Source organism: Lipotes vexillifer, unplaced genomic scaffold, assembly GCF_000442215.2.
Source record: "Lipotes vexillifer unplaced genomic scaffold, Lipotes_vexillifer_v1.1 scaffold807, whole genome shotgun sequence".
Classification (NCBI taxonomy): domain Eukaryota; kingdom Metazoa; phylum Chordata; class Mammalia; order Artiodactyla; family Lipotidae; genus Lipotes; species Lipotes vexillifer.
In genome coordinates, this window is record NW_006773069.1 from 429,918 (window position 1) to 452,370 (window position 22,453).

Genomic DNA, 22,453 nt, shown 5'->3' on the forward strand with positions numbered 1-22,453 from the left:
GATCCTCCCGGACCGGGGCACGAACCCGTGTCCCCTGCATCGGCAGGCGGACTCTCAACCACTGCGCCACCAGAGAAGCCCCATCATTACTGCTTTTTTTTAAATTAAATTTTTTCAATAGAAGATTTACCTCGTTTAACATTCAAATGTTGAAATTCCTGCATATCTTTCAGAAGCATTCTCACATTTAATGAAACCTCATGATGTCACTCCTTATCTTTCCTGTTACTCAGGTAGATATGTCTTTCTTGAACCCTGCAGAATCTAGAGGCTAGAGCATTGACCTTTTGCAGCTCCTACAAGGAGGTCTTTTTAAGTTCAACTAAACATTCAGACTTACAAGACTGTCGTGGGCCATACTTGGCATTGTTCTACATGGTAAATAGGATAGGAGCCATAGCTTATCAGAGGTTAGCATCAAGTGTTCCTCTCTGTGTGTCTATGAAAGAGTACAGTCAGCCATCCAGGAGTTATTTTCTTGGGTTGTCAGGTGACTGGTCAGGGACAAGGAGTTAAGATCCACATTGGGCAGATGTGAGGGTGTTCCCTAATTTAGAAGCCCCATGCACCTCAGAAGCCAATATTTCTTGTAACAACCATAGGCAGAACTTCCAGGTTCCCTTCCAGGAGTCACTGCATCTTGGGGAAGTTCACATCTGTGGCATCCTCATCAAGTATTTATAATTTTCCCAGTCCAGATACAATTAATTTACCAACCAAGGATCATTTTTATTAATGTACCTAGCAGTATAGCAAATTAGCTATCAGGTGTGCAGGGGAACGGAGGCAGAAAGTTGACCAAAGATCACGGTCTCATGAATAAGAGGAAAGAGTTTTTTTTTTAAGCATTTACTCATACCTTTCTTGGGGCATTACCCTATTTTTGCCTTGTATGGGGGTTTTTGTATATCTGTCTCTTTTTGCTAACCCTGCCATTCCTTCCACGATCAGAAACTCTGAGGAGAGGGGTGTGAGTAGGTTTTATATATCTTTCTATCCTGTCTAGGATCTAACCAGTTACTTTATGTATTGAACATCATCATAGAACTATTTGTTGAATTACAGTGTGTGTGCTCCTTTGATTGTAAGGTAAATACACACAAGAAAAACCCAGACAAATTCTGTAAGTGGGATTTATCATAGTTTTATAGATCAATAGATCTATAAATCTATAGATCTATCATCTATTTATCATAGATGGAAACAAAGTATAGGAATAAACTTTCTGGATGGAGTGGTCTAAACTGTGGTGTCCTCCTCCAGCATTATTAGGGTTGCTCTGTTTTAATGTCTATATGACTTCTTTGGAATAGGGACTGTATAATGATATCTCCAGATTCATTCTTTCATGTACTGAAAGCTTATGTTAAGGGTGATAAGATATAGATTTGAGAGGACTGTGAGTCAGCAGAAAATGGCAAATGCTTCACTATAAGCAGGGATAGAAATATCAATACTAAGATAAGATCATTTCTTGACTTTGTATAGTAAACTGTGTCAGGAGAGTCCAGCAAAGTGATGATCATCATGAGATTATCATCTCTTTGTACAGGATATATTATACTCATGGCTGTCGTACCCTACCTTTCTGTCTGCCACATATTATTGAAGAAATAAATGGTCACCAGGGCTTAAGGGGCATGTTATGAAGATTGTTCATAAGTTTGAGACCTGTGTATTGGGAAATATGATAGTTCAGTGGAGGTAGGAGTGAACCTATCTGTATGGATAGGTTGTTAGTCACTTAACATTAAAACATAAAAACTAGGGGGTGCCTTTAAGAGTTTTAAAGAGAGGAATCAAATAAAGTATTCCCATACAAAATTTTTGAATAAAATAGTCACTTCTCTTTAAGGAGCTCACATACTGCTCCTTGGTTTAACATGTTGGATATTCTTTTCTTTTTTTTTTTTTGACCGCTCCCCGTGGCATATGGTATCTTAGTTCTTTGACCAGGAATCGAACCTGCATTCCCTGCATTGGAAGCACGGAGTCTTAACCACTGGATTGCCAGGGAAGTCCCAACATGTTGGGTATTAAATTGTGTGAAAAATGTATCTACTACATTGTATCAGATTGTGTTAATCTACATAAACCTTACATATGTATATTGTATTAAGTATTCCACCAAAATTAGCTTCATTTTTCATTGACATGCTTAAGCCTTAACATACCTCTATATAGCTCTTTTAAAAACCTTTTAAACCAAAAACTTTAGAAATATGCATTTTAAAACAGTGTAAACATTTAAAAAATCTCTGCTGCCAGTGATAGTGATTCCTTGCTTATTAGCTTTTGTGTTGAAATTAGGAATGTTTTAAGCAGTGATTGGAATTAAAACTAGAACATTAATCTCATTCTGTAGTTACACCATTTTCTATTTCCTATTTTGTTTGTGGTAAATAACCTTTACTATAGTAATTGGTCCTTGCCTCCTGGAGTGTATAATGTCATTAAAAGAGATAAGGAGGGCTTCCCTGGTGGCTCAGTTGTTGAGAGTCCGCCTGCCGATGCAGGGGACACGGGTTCGTGCCCCGGTCCGGGAAGATCCCCCATGCCGCAGAGCGCCTGGGCCCGTGAGCCATGGCCGCTGAGCCTGCGCGTCCGGAGCCTGTGCTCCACAACGGGAGAGGCCACAACAGTGAGAGGCCCGCGTACCACAAAAAAAAAAAAAAAAAAAAACAAGAGATAAGGAAAGTAAGTATGGAAAAGTGATGTATGTATATTGCTTTGTGTGTTCATGTTGGATTAGTAATACATATGTGTATATGTGTATATATATATACACACACACACAGTGTAGCAATAAAACATTTTCCTGGTTAATGTTCTGAATCACCGACCTAGAATTTTAAAACTTTATTATATCAATATTACATGTTCATGATTACTGATTACATTTCTTGGTATAAAGTTTAGTCTTTTGCTATGTAAAAAACTGAGTGGTATATATGGATTCAACTCTAAGAAAATATGTATTAAAAATCTGCTTTACAAAAGGATAGCAAAGGCACTTATTTCAACCTAATTTAGGGAGTTATGGGACTATACTTTAAAAATAAACTTTATGGGGCTTCCCTGGTGGCGCAGTGGTTAAGAATCCGCCTGCCAATGAAGGGACCTGTGTTCGATCCCTGGTCCTAGAAGATCCCACATTCTGCGGAGCAGGTAAGCCTGTACGCTACAACTACTGAGCCTGCGCTCTAGAGCCCGCGAGCCACAACTACAGAGCCCACATGCTGCAACTACTGGAGCCCGCGTGCCTAGAGCCTGTGCTCTGCAACAGGAGAAGCCACCGCAATGAGAAGCCTGCGCACCGTGACAGAGTAGCCCCCGCTCGCAGCAAGTAGAGAAAGCCCGGGAGCAGCAGCAAAGACCCAACACAGCCAAAAATAAAAGTAAAATAAATAAATTTATAAAATAAATAAATAAAAATAAACTTTATAAGGACTTTAGCACATATTTAGAGCTCAATAAATATTTACTAAGTGATTTAAATATCAATAAGGTTTTGGTACCTTGCAACTTTAGTGATTTATTTAAAATAGGTCTAGTTAAACTTACACTTAGAACTTTACTGGAATTGAATTATTGTGGAGTTAAGGTTTTAAAATAATTTAAAAGCAACTTCAGACTGAATATTCATAGTTAGAGAGGCATTTCTGAATACATGAGTATGTTACACATTTATAATACATTACAGTTGAGAAAAATACATTTTCACATCTTCTGTGTCATTTGAGTTTCATCCATATTTCTGGGGAGAGGGTGAAGCAGGTATATTTATCCCCACTTTACAAATAAAAAACTCAGGTTCAGAAAGGTGCATACTTTACCTGTACCCCTTTAATGGCCAGCATTAGACATGTAAGTCCCAATTCCGTGTTCTTCTTATTGGATAAAACTTGATAATTTTGATGGAGTTTGGGAGAGAAAATAATAAATGCATATGGGAAGATGGTTGACAGCATACGAAAATATTACATGAAAAGTAATTAACAGTACAGCAAATAAGTGCTATAGGAATTTGTAGGATTTTTAAAATTACGAGTTGAAGCAGTCACAAAAGTGGCCCTTAAGGAGTACCTGAAGTGAGCCTTGAGGACTGTGTTGAAATTAAGAAGTAAGGGTTAAGGGAGATTCCCCAGATAGAGGCTTAGAAATAGATGGCGAGGACGTCTTCCTGTGTTGGGAGGAAGTATACCATTCTTATAGTTACCTATTTTATATAGGACAGTATATGTAAGATAAAAGGCTTGGGGAACTTAAAAAAAAAAAACTTTTTAGTAGGGAAATACAAAAATATGTACAGTAGTAGAGAGAATAGTATAATAATCTCAGGTGGCCATTCCTCAGCTTCAGCAGTATTCAGAGTTTTGCTAGTCTTGTTTCATGTATCCCATAGTTTTAAAGATTTTTTTTTTTTTTTTTTTGGCGGTACGCGGGCCTCTCACTGCTGTGGCCTCTCCTGTTGTGGAGCACAGGCTCCGGATGTGCAGGCTCAGTGGCCATGGCTCACGGGCCCAGCCACTCCATGGCATGTGGGATCTTCCCGGACCGGGGCACAAACCCGTGTCCCCTGCATCGGCAGACGGACTCTCAACCACTGCGCCACCAGGGAAGCCCTAAAGATTTTTAAAGCATATCCCCACATCAGTTTTAACTATGTATACTTCAGTGTGCACCACTAACAGAGAAGGACTTTTTTTTAAAACCACAATACTGTTATCTCATATAGCAAAATTAATACTTCCTTAATATAAAATATCCAGTTCATCTTCAGATTTCTTTCACTTGTCTCAAAACTGTCTTTTTGTAATTGGTGTGTTCAAATTGGCTCCAGACAAGATCCACACATTGTATTTGATTGAAATGTCTCTTGAATCGTTTTTTTATCTGGAACAATCCTTTAAATTGTGTTTTTCCTCATACTGTATAAGAAGCTGGATCATTTGGCCTACAGAAGTTTTCAGCATTCTGTATTTGGCTCTTTTCTTCCTTTTGGCATCATGTAGTATTCCACTTTCCCCATATTTCTGATAAACTGATATTTAGACAAAGAGAGATGATTAGCTTCAGATTTGTTTTTTCTTCCCTCTTTTCTTGCATATTTCTTTTTTCAGCATGAGACTTTTTATGTGGGACTTTATATTTTCTTTTGCATAATATTAGAAGAAGCACAGAAGAACTTAGTTGTCTAACTTCCAGTGATGTTAAGAACGATCAAGAAGTTCAGGTGTTGTCAGCCTTATCTGTCCATCATCTTTAAACTTTCAAGGTTTTAGCATCCATGGTTATCTGTTGCCGAAATCCATTATCTCTCGAAGATAGCAGATTGGTAACTTTTCTAATTTGATCATTCCTTCTGCATTTATTAGCTTTTAGAGAACTTCTAAAAGAAGCAGTCAGTATTGACTTAGTTAATAAGAGAGCATACTTCTTATTTCAGTTTTAGAGCCAGTTGCTTATTAGAATCTCTTTTTCTGCATTTGAGTTTCTCTACCTATGGGAAACAGAATTCAAAGTTTTGAAAACTATAATTCAGGTCATATTGATCATTTGACCATATCTTATTGCTTATACATTAGGAATACTTTAATTACCCGTTTTTTTTGTTTTTGTTTTTTTTTTTTTTAACATTTTAGACATTTTGATTTCCCAAACTAGAGAATGATTATCCTTTAGGAAATTTCACATGGATAAAGATCATCTTTTTGACAATGATCAACGTTTCAGTGATTTAAGAACACATACAAAACAATATATGAATGAATACAAATAATCACACTCTCTTTGAAAAGTGACATCACAGTTATGTAAGTGAAATCTTATTTGCAGGGTGAACACAGCACCATGGTTTATGTTTTGATACATAATTATTTATAGAAATAGTATACTAATGTAGTTTCTGTATGGTAAATGTTATACCTGTGTATTAACTCGGCATTTATGTGACAATATAAATTGGCTAAACAGAGCCCTGAAGCAACTATTTACACAGAAACTTACTATTACATATTATGTCTTTAGCCCTGCAGTTAAAAATTTACTAAAGCTTTATGGTAACATTATACGAGATTTTGAGGAAAACTCCTGTAACCATAATACAGTGATTTTTGTTACCATGAGTTTTTGCTGTGCTGTTGTCCATGTGTAAATATGGTAGGTTGCTCAGATTTAATCATTTTCTATTGATTGGACATTTAAATGATTTCTACTCTTATATCTAGTTTTATGAATAGTGTTACAAAGAACATCTCAATTCTTCAGGTCGTTATTTAGTGGGAATTACTTTCTTAGGATAAATTTCTAAAAATGGGGTTACCGGATCTAAAGGATGTTTGACTTCTGGTATTTGTCAAAGTTGTTTTCAGATTCACTGTGTGTTTTGAGGATGTTTAGCACCATGGGACTTCTTAGGGAACATTTCTAAGGATGTCTGGTGTCTTTTTTTTTTGTTTTTTTGGCTTTTTTTGTTTTTCTTTTTAATACTGTCTTACAGTTTGGAAAAATCCTTAAAATATGTCAACCCATTTTTTTTTTTAACAACTGTTACCTTCTTTTTAAAATTACTTTTATTAAGTAGCAGCATTAGAAGTGAGGATCTTGAAGTATTTCTGCCTTCTTGCATTGCCAACTTGTTAGTATTTACAACTTTAATTTTTTATTTTTTAATATTAAAGTATAGTTGATTTACAGTATTGTGCTAATTTCTGCTGTACAGCAAAGTGACACAGTTATATACATATATACATTCTTTTTTATATTCTTTTCCATTATGGTTTATCCTAGGAGATTGGATATAGTCTGTGTCCTATGCAGTAGGACCATGTTGTTTATCCATCTAAATGTAATAGTTTTCATCTGCTAACCCCAAACTTTCAGTCCATCCCTCTCCCTCCCCCCTCCCCCTTGGCAACCACAAGTCTGTTCTCTGTGTCTGTGAGTCTGTTTCTGTTTTGTAGATAGGTTCATTTGTGCAATATTTTAGATTCCACACATAAGTGATATCATATGGTATTTGTCTTTCTCTTTCTGACTTACTTCACTTAGTATGATAATCTCTAGTTGTATCCAAGTTGCTGCAAATGGCATTATTTCATTCTTTTTTTATGGCTGAGTAGTAGTCCATTGTATATATGTACCACATCTTATTTGTTCACCTGTTGATGGACATTTAGGTTGTTTCCATGTCTTGGCTATTGTGAATAGTGCTGTATAGCTTTAATTTGAATCATGAGGTTATGCAAAGGATTTGTGGCTTGTTTACATGCTTGAATTTATCTGTATTCACTGAAAGTCTTATTTTTTTAATTCCCAACCATTATCTACTCCAAAATACAAATTTCTTGCCACACTCTAAATCCCTAAGAGTGAATCTTTCTATAATGGCCACAGTTCCTACAATCTTGCTTTAATAATAGGTCAGGAATTGCTAAAACCCCATTTCTTCCCTCTCTGTATTTTTAAAAGAATTCTAAAGGAATCAATATTGTAGTCAAAGGTAGTTTGGCAGTATGTATTGATTTTATTTCCTTTTCCCTTTTGTTCAGCATTTCTGCCTCCAGGAATCCATGTTGTAGAAATACTGCCAAGTAAGCAGAAAACAGTATATAGAAGGGTGTACAATTTCAGTGATACCTTAACACTGAGAAACAGAAACAATTTAAACATCTACCAAAAGGGAATTTGTTAAATCAACTGTGGTACATTCATATAATGAAATAATCTGTTATTACCAAAAATAAGGTAGATATGTGTTGACAGTGAAAGATTGAAAAAGCAAATTGTGAATACATATTGTACATTCTCATTTTTTTTAAAAAAACAACTGTTAGATGTATTTATGGATAGACAAATTTAGAGGGGGATACATGGCATCTTAACATGGGTGTATCAGGTTTGGATGAAGATGTGATCTTATGTACTTCTGTTTTAAAGTTTGTACAATGAGCATGTATTAAGTTTGGAATTAAGAAACACATTTTTTTAAAAAGATTAAGCAAGTAAAATTTTAACATAACAGCATAGATAATAGGTGAGTACTGGTTTTCTAAATATTCAGAACATTTTGGAGACTCTTCTTTTGTAATCTCCTTCAGAACCACTTGACCTCAGTTTGTGCCTCCTCTCTCTACTGATTTTAGCACACTGGATCCCAAGCAGCAGTCACTTAGAGCAAAGCTGAGATTTTGTGCAGGGGATGAGTGGAGGGGGGCAGTATATCAGGAAGTAGTTGACAGTAGAAATTTGACCAATTAGATTGTAACTGCATTAAGAAGCCTTAAACCATGAAGAGTGCAAGTAGTACTAAATTCTAAGGGAAGGTTTTGAATAAGAGGTAGCATAAGGGTTATGAAAAAATCATCTCAAAGGGTGACGTTGGTAAGAATAAAGGCACAGAAATGAGTCATGTTGTGTGTGTGCAAGGGAGAAATTAATTTCAGTGTGAATTGCCCTCAGAAGTAGGTTCACTACCACATTGATCAGTAGGAATTATCAGGCTGGGGCTCAGGAGGATTGATATAAGTGAAGAATTTGGGAAAGTGATGAATGTAAAATGCTAGGCCAGGGAATTTATAAGTCCACCACAGCGGGTGAGTTGTTACTCTCAGTTGTATCAGTGGTTGGTCAGGTCATCATCATTTGGCCATTATCAGGCCAGAACTGCTGATCTTACACTACCATAGGCTGCTAGTTACATTTTTTTCATAAGCAAACTTTGGTTCATTGTGAGGTTTTCTGTTCCTTAGGTTTTCTGAGATTTCCAAGGCTTTGTTATATCTTGACACACTAACACGTACATGAAGCTTTGACGTTGAAATGTATACTTCACATTCAAATTGGGGTCCATATGGATTCAGTATGTCCTTAGTCTTGTTTAAATTATTTCTACCACTTTTCTCCATCCTGTGCATAGTGTCCCCAGTGCCACTGAGTATATTAAGTAATGTTTAATCTCTACTAATTTTTTTTAATGATAGGAAAACTGTATCTGAACTTGAAGGGGGGACATTTATTGTACTTAATTAAAAGTTTGTTTTAATGACGCTGATTCTAGATAGGATATATCATATCCACAGGGTGTCTTTGTTTTAGACATTTTAAAGACATTTTATTTGATAGCCAATAAAATAAGTGCTTATAATTTTAAATAGATTGAAAGGAAAATAATCAATGCAATTCTCTTTGATGCAACTTTTTTCCCTCCAGACCAGAATCTGTAGAAGCTAGCCCTGTGGTAGTTGAGAAATCCAACAGTTATCCCCACCAGTTATATACCAGCAGCTCGCATCATTCACACAGTTACATTGGTCTGCCCTATGCGGTAAGTGTCACACGTTTCTCTGGAAGGGTATGTTTTATATCTATATAAATCTATATATATTTTATATATCTAGAGGTTGAAAGTTGATGTGTGTGGTGTTGTGCCTAAAACTGAATATTTTAAAAGCAGACTGGTTTTATACTATCTAAACAATTAGGTATGTAATTTGTAGTTTAGTTTTTTCATTGATCTAATTATATTTATTCAAGGGATTAAAATTCTATAAGAGGAATTCCCTAGAAGTTTTTATATTATTATTATTTTGCTTTTTTATGCTATTAATAGTTTAGTATTATAATTCTTTACCTTCTCTATAAAAAGACTGTAGATAGAATTGTACTATCTACTGTTGATTCTAAATTATATAGTAATTATATAGTTACCATTTATTTAGCACTTATATGTCAGGCTCTGTGCTAAGCATTTTTGCATATATTATCTAATTTAATCTTCAAAAACAACCTAATAAGATAGGTATAATTTTCATCCCCATTTCATAGCTGAGAAAATGAAAGCTTGTCTAAGCTAACTTACTCAGTGTTGCCAAAACTTTAAAAATCCCTATTGTATACTTTATAGTGATAATATGTCTCTTGTAATTTTTTTTGTTATTCTTTAGCCTCCAGTTTCCTGAGTTGTTTTTTTTTTTAACCACTGTTCTCACACCTTGCATTGTGAAGGTGACCAAGGTTCTGTATCTGGTTTCACCAAGTCATTATTTTAAAGGTATTAAGGAAGAAGTAGGCCAATTTCATCTCTCTCACATATTTAAATTAAGGATTGAATTTTATTTAAGTTGCTTAGTTTATATATTTTTATTGAAATTACATTGTGATGTATTTGTGATTAATTACCCAGGACCATAATTATGGTGCTCGTCCTCCTCCAACACCTCCGGCTTCCCCTCCTCCATCAGTTCATATTAGCAAAAATGAAGTAGGCATATTTACCACTCCTAATTTTGATGAAACTTCCAGTGCTACTACAATCAGCACATCTGAGGATGGAAGTTATGGTACTGATGTAACCAGGTGCATATGTGGTTTTACACATGATGATGGATACATGATCTGTTGTGACAAATGCAGGTAAAATGTTTCATGCCATTTGCTTATTTTTCTAGAATGCTGCTAACCTTTGTGATTGTTAATGTTGGAAAAAATAAAGTGACTTTTGAAGGAATTGATAAATGCATTTTTTAAGTGATACTTTTGCTACTGTCAGTGCACTGTTTTGCTCCTAGGAAATGCCCCTATGGGAAAAAAGCTATCCTAGAGTTTTTCTTAGAAATCCTTGTTGTTGATTGAGTAATAGGCAGTCAGTTCTGAACTTTATTCATACAGAATCACATCTCTCTTTTTACTCATTTGGTAGTAATACAACTACATAAAGTAGACAAGACAGAAATGAGAGGAGAATTGAGTCCTGTGTATTTCCTTTGGAATTATTTGTGCTGTATTGTCAACTGTGATTTTCCAGTTTGGGGGAATTATACATTTTGACTGATGTTTGTTTGACCTGACTCTCTCACCTCCTTTTGACTTGAACCTTGCAGCACTCTGGAGTCTCCTTGAACCAGAACCACAGTCTCCCCTCCCCCAACCCTGGTTCAACCACCAAGAAAGGCCTCCTCCCCTAGAGAAGGTGTGATTGGGAGAGAAAGTGGGGTTTTGTTTTCTTTCTTTCTTTTTTTTTTTTTTTTTTTTCTGGTGGGAGGGAGTTGGGGAGGATGGAGAGGGAACAGTAGGATTTCAACCTGAAAGTTACTGAGTCCATCCCCTGCATAGGCTGGGAAGCAGAGAGTATTTAAGCAATGTACTGTAGAGGATAAGAAAGTTTGATAGTTTACAGAATGTCCTGGATCTGGTCTTAAGGCATAGCTTTATCATTTTATTTGAAATAGTACCCATATTTGAATGTGAGTGTAAAAATGCATTGTTGAGCCACATAGAAATTACTATGCATTGTTTGTAATCTTGCTCCCATCTATTAAGTTAGGTGATTAGGAGTGGGATGTTATTGATATAAACAGGCAGTTAGGTTATATATGAAAAAGTTGATTTACCTTTGCCAAAAAGGGGGAAAATTAGTCTTAAGTGGAATGTGAAATTTGATGGGGTTTTTTGTTTGTTTGTTTGTTTGTTTTTGCGGTACATGGGCCTCTCACTGTTGTGGCCTCTCCCGTTGCGGAGCACAGGCTCCGGACGCGCAGGCCCAGCGGCCATGGTTCACGGTCCCAGCCGCTCCGCGGCATGTGGGATCTTCCCGGACCAGGGCATGAACCCGCGTCCCCTGCATCGGGAGGCGGACTCTCAACCACTGCGCCACCAGGGAAGCCCATTGATGTTATTTTTATGGGAAGTTGTAATATTAATGCTTTGAGTTAATTTTCATAATAAAAATACATTGTGATGCTTTTTAAAATTTAAAAATAAACTTATGGTACATACTATTACCACAAGCAATCACCTCAGTGAGCTTATTCAGGAGGTGAATTTAAAAACTAAGAAAATAACTTCTCTGATAACTTGTTTTCCTCATTATTTTTTAATTAGCTACTTATTAGCAAATCTGAATTCATATTTTAACCAATCATATAAAATAGCTTTCTCATTGCTGATTTTGTCTTATGTGATAAATTACATACCATTGGACAATTTATTTTAATGCATAATCTAAAGTGTTTTTGTTTTGGTTAATTACAATGATCTATATATAATATAGAATTATATCTATTAGAAAAGAGTGAAGTAGTCCTTAGGACTTATACCTATCAACAAATTCTTGAGGGACCAGTTCACGTAGTTTGGATTATTCAAGGTGTTTGCTTTTTAGCAACTGCTCTATTTGTTATGAATTTATTTTTTGTTATTCTGCTTTTCTACTGCTTAACCTGTAGTATACTACAAGGCTTAATCTTTTTTCCTCTATTCTTGTTTTCATTGACTCTATATATTTTATGTACCTACTGCCCATACTCATCTCTTTCAAGTTTGACATCTAGAGCTCTGATTATTTATTCATTTTCTAGTTTTATTTCTTCTGTGGTCTGCATGACATTATTACTTAGCCCCCAAATTTAACCTAATTTGTTATTCTGACTCTTCATGTCAGGTGTTCTGCTTTTCTTTTGAACTTTTTCCTCTACATCTTTGATACATAGTCCATTACCTTTCACATTCTACCAGTTCTCGTCCCAACATCCTCAGTTAAGAAGTAAAGAGCAAGATCATAGCAGTTAACTCAGTAGCTGTATATTAAAAGTAGCTTATTATTATATAAGGAATAATTAAGACTATTTTTAGAAACAGGCATATATATCAACTTTAGACCAATTAAAGTCTTGGCAATAAAATGTAAAATAATAGCATTGAGAAATTTGCCTCAAGTTGGTCCATGTATCACATTAAAAATAGAGTTCATAATAGGTTTAGTCTCTATCTTCATGAAATGACTCTTGGATTCTTTAACTTCATCTTCTCTGCCATCATTCTAGTTCTTTCCATTGTTCTTTAACTTAGATCTGGAATGTTGGAAAAGCCTCTTAGTTGATTTTTATGCATCCAGTTTCTTAACTTCTTTGAATTAACACTGTATACCATCAAAGCAACCTCTAGTTGTTACCTGTTGCCAATTAGAGGAATGCTCCGCAAATCCTGACATTCCAGATTGTATGTAATCTGACTGCATTTTACTAATTCAGTTTTATCCCCCTCTGTTTCTCAAAATGAACATTCTTCTTCAGATATATTAACTGCCTTCTGGCTGTTGCTCCTGGTATCTGTCTACTTGAGAAAATGTTGCTATAATGAGGTCTTTTCTTCCTAATTTCCCAAATGAGGTTCTCTTCAAGTCTCCGTTATTCTCCAGGATTCTTTTCCCATTAATTCCAGCCATTGTGGACATCTCCAGTTTGTGATTTCTAATTATATTTGTAATGTATACCTTTTACATTGTAAAATTATATTTGCTTTAGAAATTTACATATATAATATCCTATATTTGTCCTCTTATTTTTGCATCTCAAAGTTTTATCTTCCTGAGGACATATTTCTATGAATTCTTCATATTACCTTTTACACTGCTAAACTCAAAGTAGACACTTATTAACTGATAGTTAAATGGAATATCAAATCTTAATTTAAGGATGATTTTAATAATATTTTATATGTTCTGCTTTTCTTTTTTTTTTCCTTTTTAAAGTGTTTGGCAACATATTGACTGCATGGGGATTGACAGGCAGCATATTCCTGATACATATCTTTGTGAACGTTGTCAGCCTAGGTAAGTTGTACATACAGTAAAATTGCCAGTCAATTTATTAGAAATTAATGTATGAATTCTAGATTAAACAATTAATTGACACTGTATTTCATCATATCTAAGATGGAAGAAGTTTCCTTTTTATGGTTTGGTTTATTTTTTGGGTGTTTTTCTTTTTCCATTCTGACATCTCTAAAATCAAGAACAATCTTTCCATTGATAACATGTCATGGTTTATTTTCTAGGGTTTTTAATGATGCATGAAATAATAGTGCATTTTTTAAGTGATGACATCTTTTTTTCAGTGGACTGCAAATTATGTTAAAAAGTTACTAGAAGGACATTTCGTTAGTTACAGAATTTTGCAGGGCTTTTACTGTCATTCTGCCTGTTGGCAGTAATGTGTTTTCTTCCCATTTCTTTTCTGTGCTTTTTAAAAAAAATCTTTTTTAATGGACATTTCAAACCTATGTAAAAGTAATAGTGTAATGAACCTGCATGTTTCCACCACCCAGCTTCAACAATTGTCAATAATCTTTTTTCATTTACATTGCTGTGTCTTTTTCTCCTTCACATATTGTTTTAATGCAAATCCCAAATATATTATTTCATTCATATGTATCCTTATGTATTTCAGTATGTATGTATTTGTGTATGTGTATTTCAGTATGTATCTATAAAAGAATTTTTTAACAAAAATCTGTAACCACAAAACGATTATTATATTGATACATGCAACAAAATCTATTACATCCAGCCATTCTTAAAGTATTGATTGGTTGCTATACATCTCTTTTAAGTCTCTAGTAATCTAAAGCTACACCCCTTACCCCACCAACCCTAGTCTCCTTTGCAGTGTGTTTCTTTAAGGGACTGAATTGTTTATTTATCCTGGTGAGTTCGCCAGTTGCATTATCATGATTTAACAGATTTCTCTCTATAGATATTTCTGTAAATAGGTGTGTGATTAGATTTAGGTCCCTTTTTTTTTGGGGGGGGGGTTAGACTTTCATACACTGTTCTATCAGGTGACACATCTTATAATATATGAATGGGACCCATTGATGGTTATTTTTAAGATCCATTAATTTATTAGGGGTTGCAAATTAGTGACATGTTAATTCTGTTGCTTATCACTTATTAGCTGGACTATTTCTGTAGAAAACTTCCCCATATTAACTGTTCAGTTCTCTTAAGGTATATTTCACTGAGAAAAGGCAGGATAAATGCTTGTTGATTTGTAGCCTTTATCAGTTTTTAGAATAGTGAAAAGAATTTTAAGTGTCATTATGAAGTCAGGGATTTAAACATATTGGATATCAGTCTGTTGCAGTTATTCCTTTCTTTTTAAATATTTATTTGGTTGCATAGGGTCTTAGTTACAGCAGGCGGGCTCCTTAGTTGTGGCACGTGGGCTCCTTAGTTGTGGCATGCAGGCTGCTTAGTTGTGGCTCACGGGCTTGTTAGTTGCAGCTCGCTAGCTCCTTAGTTGTGGCTTGTCAGCTCCTTACTTGTGGCATGCAAACTCTTAGTTGCAGCGTGCATGTGGGACCTAGTTCCCTGACCAGGAATCGAACCTGGGCCCCCTGCATTGGGAGCGTGGAGTCTTATCCACTGTACCACCAGGGAAGTCCCTATTATCTTTTTTTTTTTTTTGGCTGTGTTGGGTCTTCGTTGCTGTGTGCGGGCTTTCTCTAGCTGCGGTGAGCGGGGCCTACTCTTCGTTGTAGTGCGCAGGCTTCTCATTTGCAGTGGCTTCTCTTGTTGCAGTGCACGGGCTCTAGGCACACAGGCTTCAGTAGTTGCAGCACACAGGCTCAGTAGTTGCAGCATGCGGGCCCTAGAGCACATGGACTTCAGTAGTTGCTGTGTGTGGGCTCAGTGGTTGCTGTGCGTGGGCTCAGTAGTTGTAGCGCGCAGGCTCAGTAGTTGTGGCTCACGGGCTTAGTTGCTCTATGGCATGTGGGATCTTCCCAGACCAGGGATCGAACCCGTGTCCCCTGCATTGGCAGGCAGATTCTTAACCACTGTGCCTCCAGGGAGGTCCCCCTATTATCCTTATTTATGTTGAAATTTTGTCCCATTTTTGGTCAATGGGAACCACTTTGAGTTGGTCCTTTTGACAGTACCCTAGTAGTACTTGCTAGCTTTGTGCAATCTAATACGACAGGATGTCTCGGGCTTATCTGATACTTCTGTGCCCCACGCTCAGAATTGGTTTTCAAGACCAGAATCTGAGAGCTAGTAATGCTCCTTCCTCCGGAACTACTCATCGTTGCTAGGTCTTTTTAGTAGACGAACCTAGTCTACTAGAAGTTTTGTCTGTTTATTTTTAAGATAAAATACATGAGTTTATACAGATAATTGCAATTTAAATTTAGGAAGACAGTTGACCTTTGAACAACATTGTTTGAACTGTGCATGTCCACTTATGCATGGAATTTTTTCAATAGTAAATACTACAGAACTACACACTCTGCATTTCGGCACCCCAGCCCTCACGTTGTTCAGAGGTCAACTGTACAAGGTTTTCATTTAACTGTTTCTGTATTCCATCTGTGTCTCTTTTTATCCTAGTTCTCAACAACACATACAGTAGTGTAATTAGTAGTAGTGTAATTAGTAGTGTATCATGTAATTTGCTCAACTGCTTAATCCCATAGAAGAATGTAACAGTCTCAGAGTAACTACCAACAATAGCACCTGTAACAATATGATTATGTAAAACACTTTAGAACTTTTTTTTTCCTGTAAGATATTTTCTACAGGGTTGTATAGTTAATTTTTTGTGTTTAAAGTCTCTTGAAAGAATTTTATTGTGTGGTTATAACACCAACTGGGTACACACTTCTGGGTTAGGTTATTAGTTTTATTTTTTTATTTTTTAAATAAATTTATTTATTTTATTTACTTATTTTTGGCTGCGTTGGGTCTTTGTTGCTGCGTGCGGGCTTTCTCAAGTTGTGGCAAGCAGGGGCTACTCTTCGTTGCGGTGCGTGGCCTTCTTATTGCAGTGGCTTCTCTTGTTGAGGAGCATGGGCTCTAGGGCACACGGGCTTCAGTAGTTGCAGCATGCGGGCTCAGTAGTTGTGGCTCAGAGACTCTAGAACGCATGCTCAGTAGTTGTGGCATACAAGCTTAGTTGCTCCACGGCCTGTAGGATCTTCCAGGACCAGGGCTCGAACCCATGTCCCCCTGCATTGGCAGGGGGATTCTTAACCCCTGCACCACCAGGGAAGCCCTAGTTTTATTTTTGATTTTTTAAAAATTAAACTTTTGAAGTAATGTGGGTTTGCATGCATTTGTGAAATAATACAGAGATCCTGCATATCTTTTATTCAGTTTCTCCCAATGGTAACATCTTGCAAAACTGTAAATACAATATCACAGCCAGAATGTTGACGGTGGTATAGTCAAGCTACAAAACATTTCAGTCACAAAGATTCCTATGTTGCCTTTCCTAGCCGTACCTACCTTCCACCTCTTAGCCCTCCCATCCCTGACCTTTGGCAACCACTAAATCTATACTCCATTTCAGTAATTCTGTCATTTCAAGAATGTTACATAAATGGAACCACACAGTATGTGACCTTTTGGGATGGGCTTTTTTTTTTTTTTTTTTTTGCGGTACGCAGGACTCTCACTGTTGTGGCCTCTCCCGTTGCGGAGCACAAGCTCCGGACGCACAGGCTCAGCGGCCATGGCTCATGGGCCCAGCCGCTCCGCGGCATGTGGGATCTTCCCGGACCAGGGCAGGAACCCGTGTCCCCTGCATCGGCAGGCGGACTCTCAACCACTGCGCCACCAGGGAAGCCCTTGGGATTGGCTTTTTTTTTACTGAGCATAATTCCCTGGAAAGCCAGCTAATTTGTGGCATATAACAGTATCTCACTTTTTTCTATTTTTAAGTAGTGTTACGTGGTATATATGTACCAGAGTTTGTTTAACCACTCACCTACTAGAGGACATTTGGGTCATTTCCACTTTTTGGCTATTACAAATAAAGTTGCTCTGAACATTTGTATACAGGTTTTGGTGTAAACCTAAGTTTTGTTTTCTCTAGGATAAATGCCTAAGAGTGCAATTGCTTGGCCATATGGTAGTTAGTTGCATGTTCAGTTTTATAAGAAATTGTCAAATTATTTTGCAGAGTAGTATTATCATTTTTCATTCCTACCAGAAATGGATGAGTAATACATCAATCTTATTTTTAAGGATTGCTTTTTGCACTTTATTTTTATAATTATATGCTTGTTTAATTATGTTAAGAAGTAGTTACATCATTCTTAAGTCAAATATTTAAGATGAGGTACATTCAAATAAGTCTAACATTTACGACCCCCTATTCCTTCCACTTTGGAAGTAACAATTTTTTAAAAATTGATTATTCCTTCCATTGTTTGTTATATTAGAAACAGATATGCATATATATATATATATATATATATATATATATTTGTATTCCCCTCCTTACTTAGATAAGCAGTAGTATAGTAGAGTTTTTGCCACGTTAGTTTTTTGTCTTAAAAATATATCCTGAAGATCACTTCATAGTAGTAATATAGAGATTGACTCATTTCTTTCTGTAGCTTCAAGGTGCTCCATCTTTTTCATGTACTATAGTTTAGTCAGCCCTTTGAGTGGACATTTGAGTTGTTTCCAGTCTTGTGTAATTGCAAGTGGAAGTGGGATTGTTCAGTAAAAGGGTAAATGTATATATCACATTTTGTCAGATATTGCCAAATTCCCCTCCAGTAGCAACTGTCCAGTTTTGAATTCCCACAAGTCATGGATAAGCATGCCTATTTTCCCCAGCCTCACAGTAGATTTTTTTTCTTTTTTTTTTTTTGCGATATGTGGGCCTCTCACTGTCGTGGCCTTTCCTGTTGCCGGATGCGCAAGCTCAGCGCCCATGGCTCACGGGCCCAGCCGCTCCGCGGCATGTGGGATCCTCCCAGACTGGGGCACGAACCCGTATCCCCTGCATCGGCAGGCGGACTCTCAACCACTGCACCACCAGGGAAGCTCTGTTTGTAGATTTTTTGATGATGGCCCTTCTGAGTGGTGAGAGGTGATACCTCATTGTAGTTTTGATTTGCATTTCTCTAATAATTAGTGATGTTGAGCATCTTTTCATGTGCCTCTTGGCCATCTGTATGTCTTCTTTGCAGAGATGTCTATTTAGGTTGTCCGCCCATTTTTTGATTGGGTGGTTAGTTTTTTTTAAATTTTGTTAATATTAAGCTCCATGAGCTGTTTGTATATTTTGGAGATTAATCCCCTGTTGGTTGCTTTGTTTGCAGATATTTTCTCCCATTTCTGAGGGTTGTCTTTTCGGTTTGTTTATGGTTTCCTTCGCTGTGCAAAAGCTTTTAAGTTTCATTAGGTCCCATTTGTTTACTTCTGTTTTTATCTTCATTACTGTAGGAGGTGGGTCAAAAAAGGTCTTGCTGTGGTTTATGTCAAAGAGTGTTTTTCCTATGTTTTCCTCTGGAAGTTTTATAGTGTCCAGTCTTACATTTAGGTCTTTAATCCATTTTGAGTTTATTTTTGTGTATGGTGTTAGGGAGTGTTCTAATTTCATTCCTTTACATGTAGCTGTCCAGTTTTCTCAGCACCACTTATTGAAGAGGCTGTCTTGTCTCCATTATATATTCTTGCTTCCTTTGTCAAAGATAAGGTGACCATAGGTGCATGGGTTTATCTCCTGTTCCGTTGATCTATATGTCTGTTTTTGTGCTAGTACCATGCTGTTTTGATTACTGTAGCTTTGTAGTATAGTTTGAAGTCGGGGAGTCTAATTCCTCCAGCTCCATTTTTCTTTCTCAAGATTGCTTTGGCTATTCAGGGTCTTTTGTGTTTCCATACAAATTGTAAAATTTTTTGTTCTAATTTTGTGAAGAATGCCATTGGTAATTTGATAGGGATTGTATTGAATCTGTAGGTTGCTTTGGGTAGTATAGTCATTTTCACAATATTGATTCTTCCAATACAAGAACATGGATTGGATTTCTCCCATCTGTTTGTGTCATCTTTGATTTCTTTTATAAGTTCTTTATAGTTTTCTGAGTACAGGTCTTTTGCCTCCTTAGGTAGATTTACTCCTAGGTATTTTATTCTTTTCATTGCAGTAAATGGGATTGTTTCCTTAATTTCTCTTTCTGATCTTGCGTTGTTAGTGTATAGGAATGCAAGAGATTTCTGTGCATTAATTTTGTATCCTGCAGCTTTACCAGATTCATTGATGAGCTCTAGTAGTTTTCTGATGACGTCTTTAGGATTTTCTATGTATAGTATCATGTCATCTGCAGACAGTGACAGTTTTACTTCTTCTTTTCCAGTTTGGATTTCTTTTCATTTTCTTATCTGATTGCCGTGGCTAGGACTTCTAAAACTATGTTGAATAAGAGTGGTGAGAGTGGACATCCTTGTATGAGTGAGGTTTTTCTTTGATTTTGTTTCACTTTATAACAGTTACTAGCCTTTTTCCAGATAGTTGGTTTTTTTTTAACATATTAAAATCTTTTTTTTTTAATCATGGGGTAAATATCTGCTGATTTTCAGTAAAGCTTGCTTAAGAACTGACCATTAGGAAGGACAGTCACTTAAGTGATATCTGCTTATTGTTCTGTGATAACTAGAATTATCAGTGATGCTAGGATAGTTTTATGTCCTACTAGGTATTAAGGCAAGTCTTATTACTGAGTAGTAGGTATTTCAGTCTAAAGCTCTTATTCTCCCATCTCAGCTCCCATCTAAGAACTATATCTAGTTATTTGACATTTAGACTAGTAAGTTTAGACAGTGAAAACGCTTTGGGGGCGGAGAGCGGGGCAAGTAAACAGTTACTATGGATGATGTACTTCATGAGCGGAGGCTGGGGGAGGTTAATGAAATATTTTGCTTAATTGTTAAATGTTTAGTGTTTATTATTTCAAAATGGGAAATAATTTAGGCAAATAGTAATAATGCAATAATGACACTAACATTTCCCCCCAGACTTTTTGCTTTTTTCAGTTTGGGAAAAGTACTAGTTTCCAAAGTAAAAAATTATTTTCTTAACACAACAGAGTCACTTAACTGGCATCTACTGCTAATTATACTAGATCAAATCTAAACTGTAAGGCAAGTGATGTACATATATTTCATACTGTGCATTTTTCAATAAGAACATTAGAGAAATTATCAAGTTTATCACATTTAAAACAGATCTGCTTTATATCTAAATTTATGAAAGTTAATAAATAATCATGTTAATATTTTAATATAGGAGTTTGGATAAAGAGAGGGCGGTGCTACTACAACGCCGGAAAAGGGAAAATATGTCAGGTGGGTGAAAAGGATCTATACTAAATTAACTTAAGTATGATTGAGAGAATAAGTGGCCTGCATATTTTTTAGTCAGACGTAAACTGCTTGCTAATGAACGTTGATTGTATATATAATTTACAATCTCAAGTGTAGGTTTTAAATACTCCTTTTTACAGATTTTATAGAACAATAATGTATTTATTTTAGGAAATATGGAAAATAAATAAAAATCTAAAATCATCCATATTTTCTTGCACATAGGTAACCTGTTGGTTTAAAGATGTAATATATGTTTGCTCTTTTGAAAGATGGTGATCCATTAGTTGATCATGTGCAATAGTGTTTATTTCATTTTTAGGAACAGGATTTGAAGCTGTAACATGTGCTAAACTTTCACTTTGGCTTATAAAACATGTTTCCACCAATACAACTGGTTTTGAATAACCATAGGTTATTGAACTGTGTGATGGACATTTGGGGTGTTTCCAGTGTTTTTGTTATTATAGATAGTAACATCATGAAACCCTCTTGGATAAGGGTTTTTTTGTACTTTTCCCATTTTATCTGTGGATAGATCCCTAGAAGTGGGGTTGCTGGGTGAAGAGGGTAAGTGTATATAGAATTCTGCTAGATATAGCTAAATTCCCCTTCATAGAGAATTCTGAATTTCCACTGGCTATGTTTGTAAGTGTCTGTTTCCCACAGTCACACAACCTGAGTGTGTCGTCAGATTTTGTACCTTTCTAGTTTAACATATCAGAAATATATTTGCAGTTTGCATTTAAATGTGTCTTACTGAGTGAGGAAGTGAAAAAAAATGTTTATTCTTCAGAAAGGTGGGGGAATAATAGTTTGTCATGTGGAATGCTGTTTTATTGTTTGAAGTAGAAGTATTACTTGTGCAGTAATTTTTATTTTGCCATTGAAGATGGTGATACCAGTGCAACTGAGAGTGGTGATGAGGTTCCTGTGGAATTATATACTGCATTTCAGCATACCCCGACATCGATTACTTTAACTGCTTCAAGAGTTTCCAAGGTTAATGATAAAAGAAGGAAAAAAAGTGGGGAGAAAGAACAAAACATTTCAAAATGTAAAAAAGTAAGTTTTTCCTATTTTGAAGATGAGTAGATAGGAAGTGGTAGAAGTAATGGATAGTAGCTGGAGAAGGTAGCAGGATATAAGCTTAGTCAAACTCATTTAAAATTTTTAATGTGTTTTAAAGATTGAAATGGAGTAGAGAAAAATGTTTGCAAACTGCTTTAAATCATCACTCTGATGAGACTAGTCATAGAAATGCAAAAGCTAAAATAAGATTTAGTGAAGGTTGTTGTTTCAGAAAACAGAAATAACAGTTCTAAATTTTTAATAGCTTATAAAGAGTTAGAGGAGCATATAATGATTGTGAATGGTTTATAGCTGTTTGTCTCTGAATCATATTTAATCATTTTAATAAGGCTCCACATTTGTTGAATTTCTTACTGTCTAGATTTTTCTCACTTAAATTTTTGTATTAAAATATCACCAGGGGCTTCCCAGGTGGCGCAGTGG

The 22,453-nt window shown here is 36.0% G+C and overlaps 1 protein-coding gene across 1 annotated transcript in view; it reads left to right on the plus strand.

Annotated features, from left to right (window-relative positions):
• The window catches only part of LOC103084369 (histone-lysine N-methyltransferase 2E-like), a gene marked incomplete at its 3' end in the record, with an annotated part of 59,894 nt that extends 37,891 nt beyond the window's left edge, over positions 1–22,003 (plus strand). Inside the window, exons 3-7 of the mRNA XM_007447983.1 lie at positions 9,214–9,328; positions 10,187–10,416; positions 13,532–13,612; positions 20,862–20,920; positions 21,831–22,003. Coding sequence (XP_007448045.1) covers positions 9,214–9,328; positions 10,187–10,416; positions 13,532–13,612; positions 20,862–20,920; positions 21,831–22,003 — 658 coding nt within the window. The remainder of the gene's footprint in view (positions 1–9,213; positions 9,329–10,186; positions 10,417–13,531; positions 13,613–20,861; positions 20,921–21,830) is intronic.
• Between the last annotated feature and the right edge of the window lie 450 nt (positions 22,004–22,453).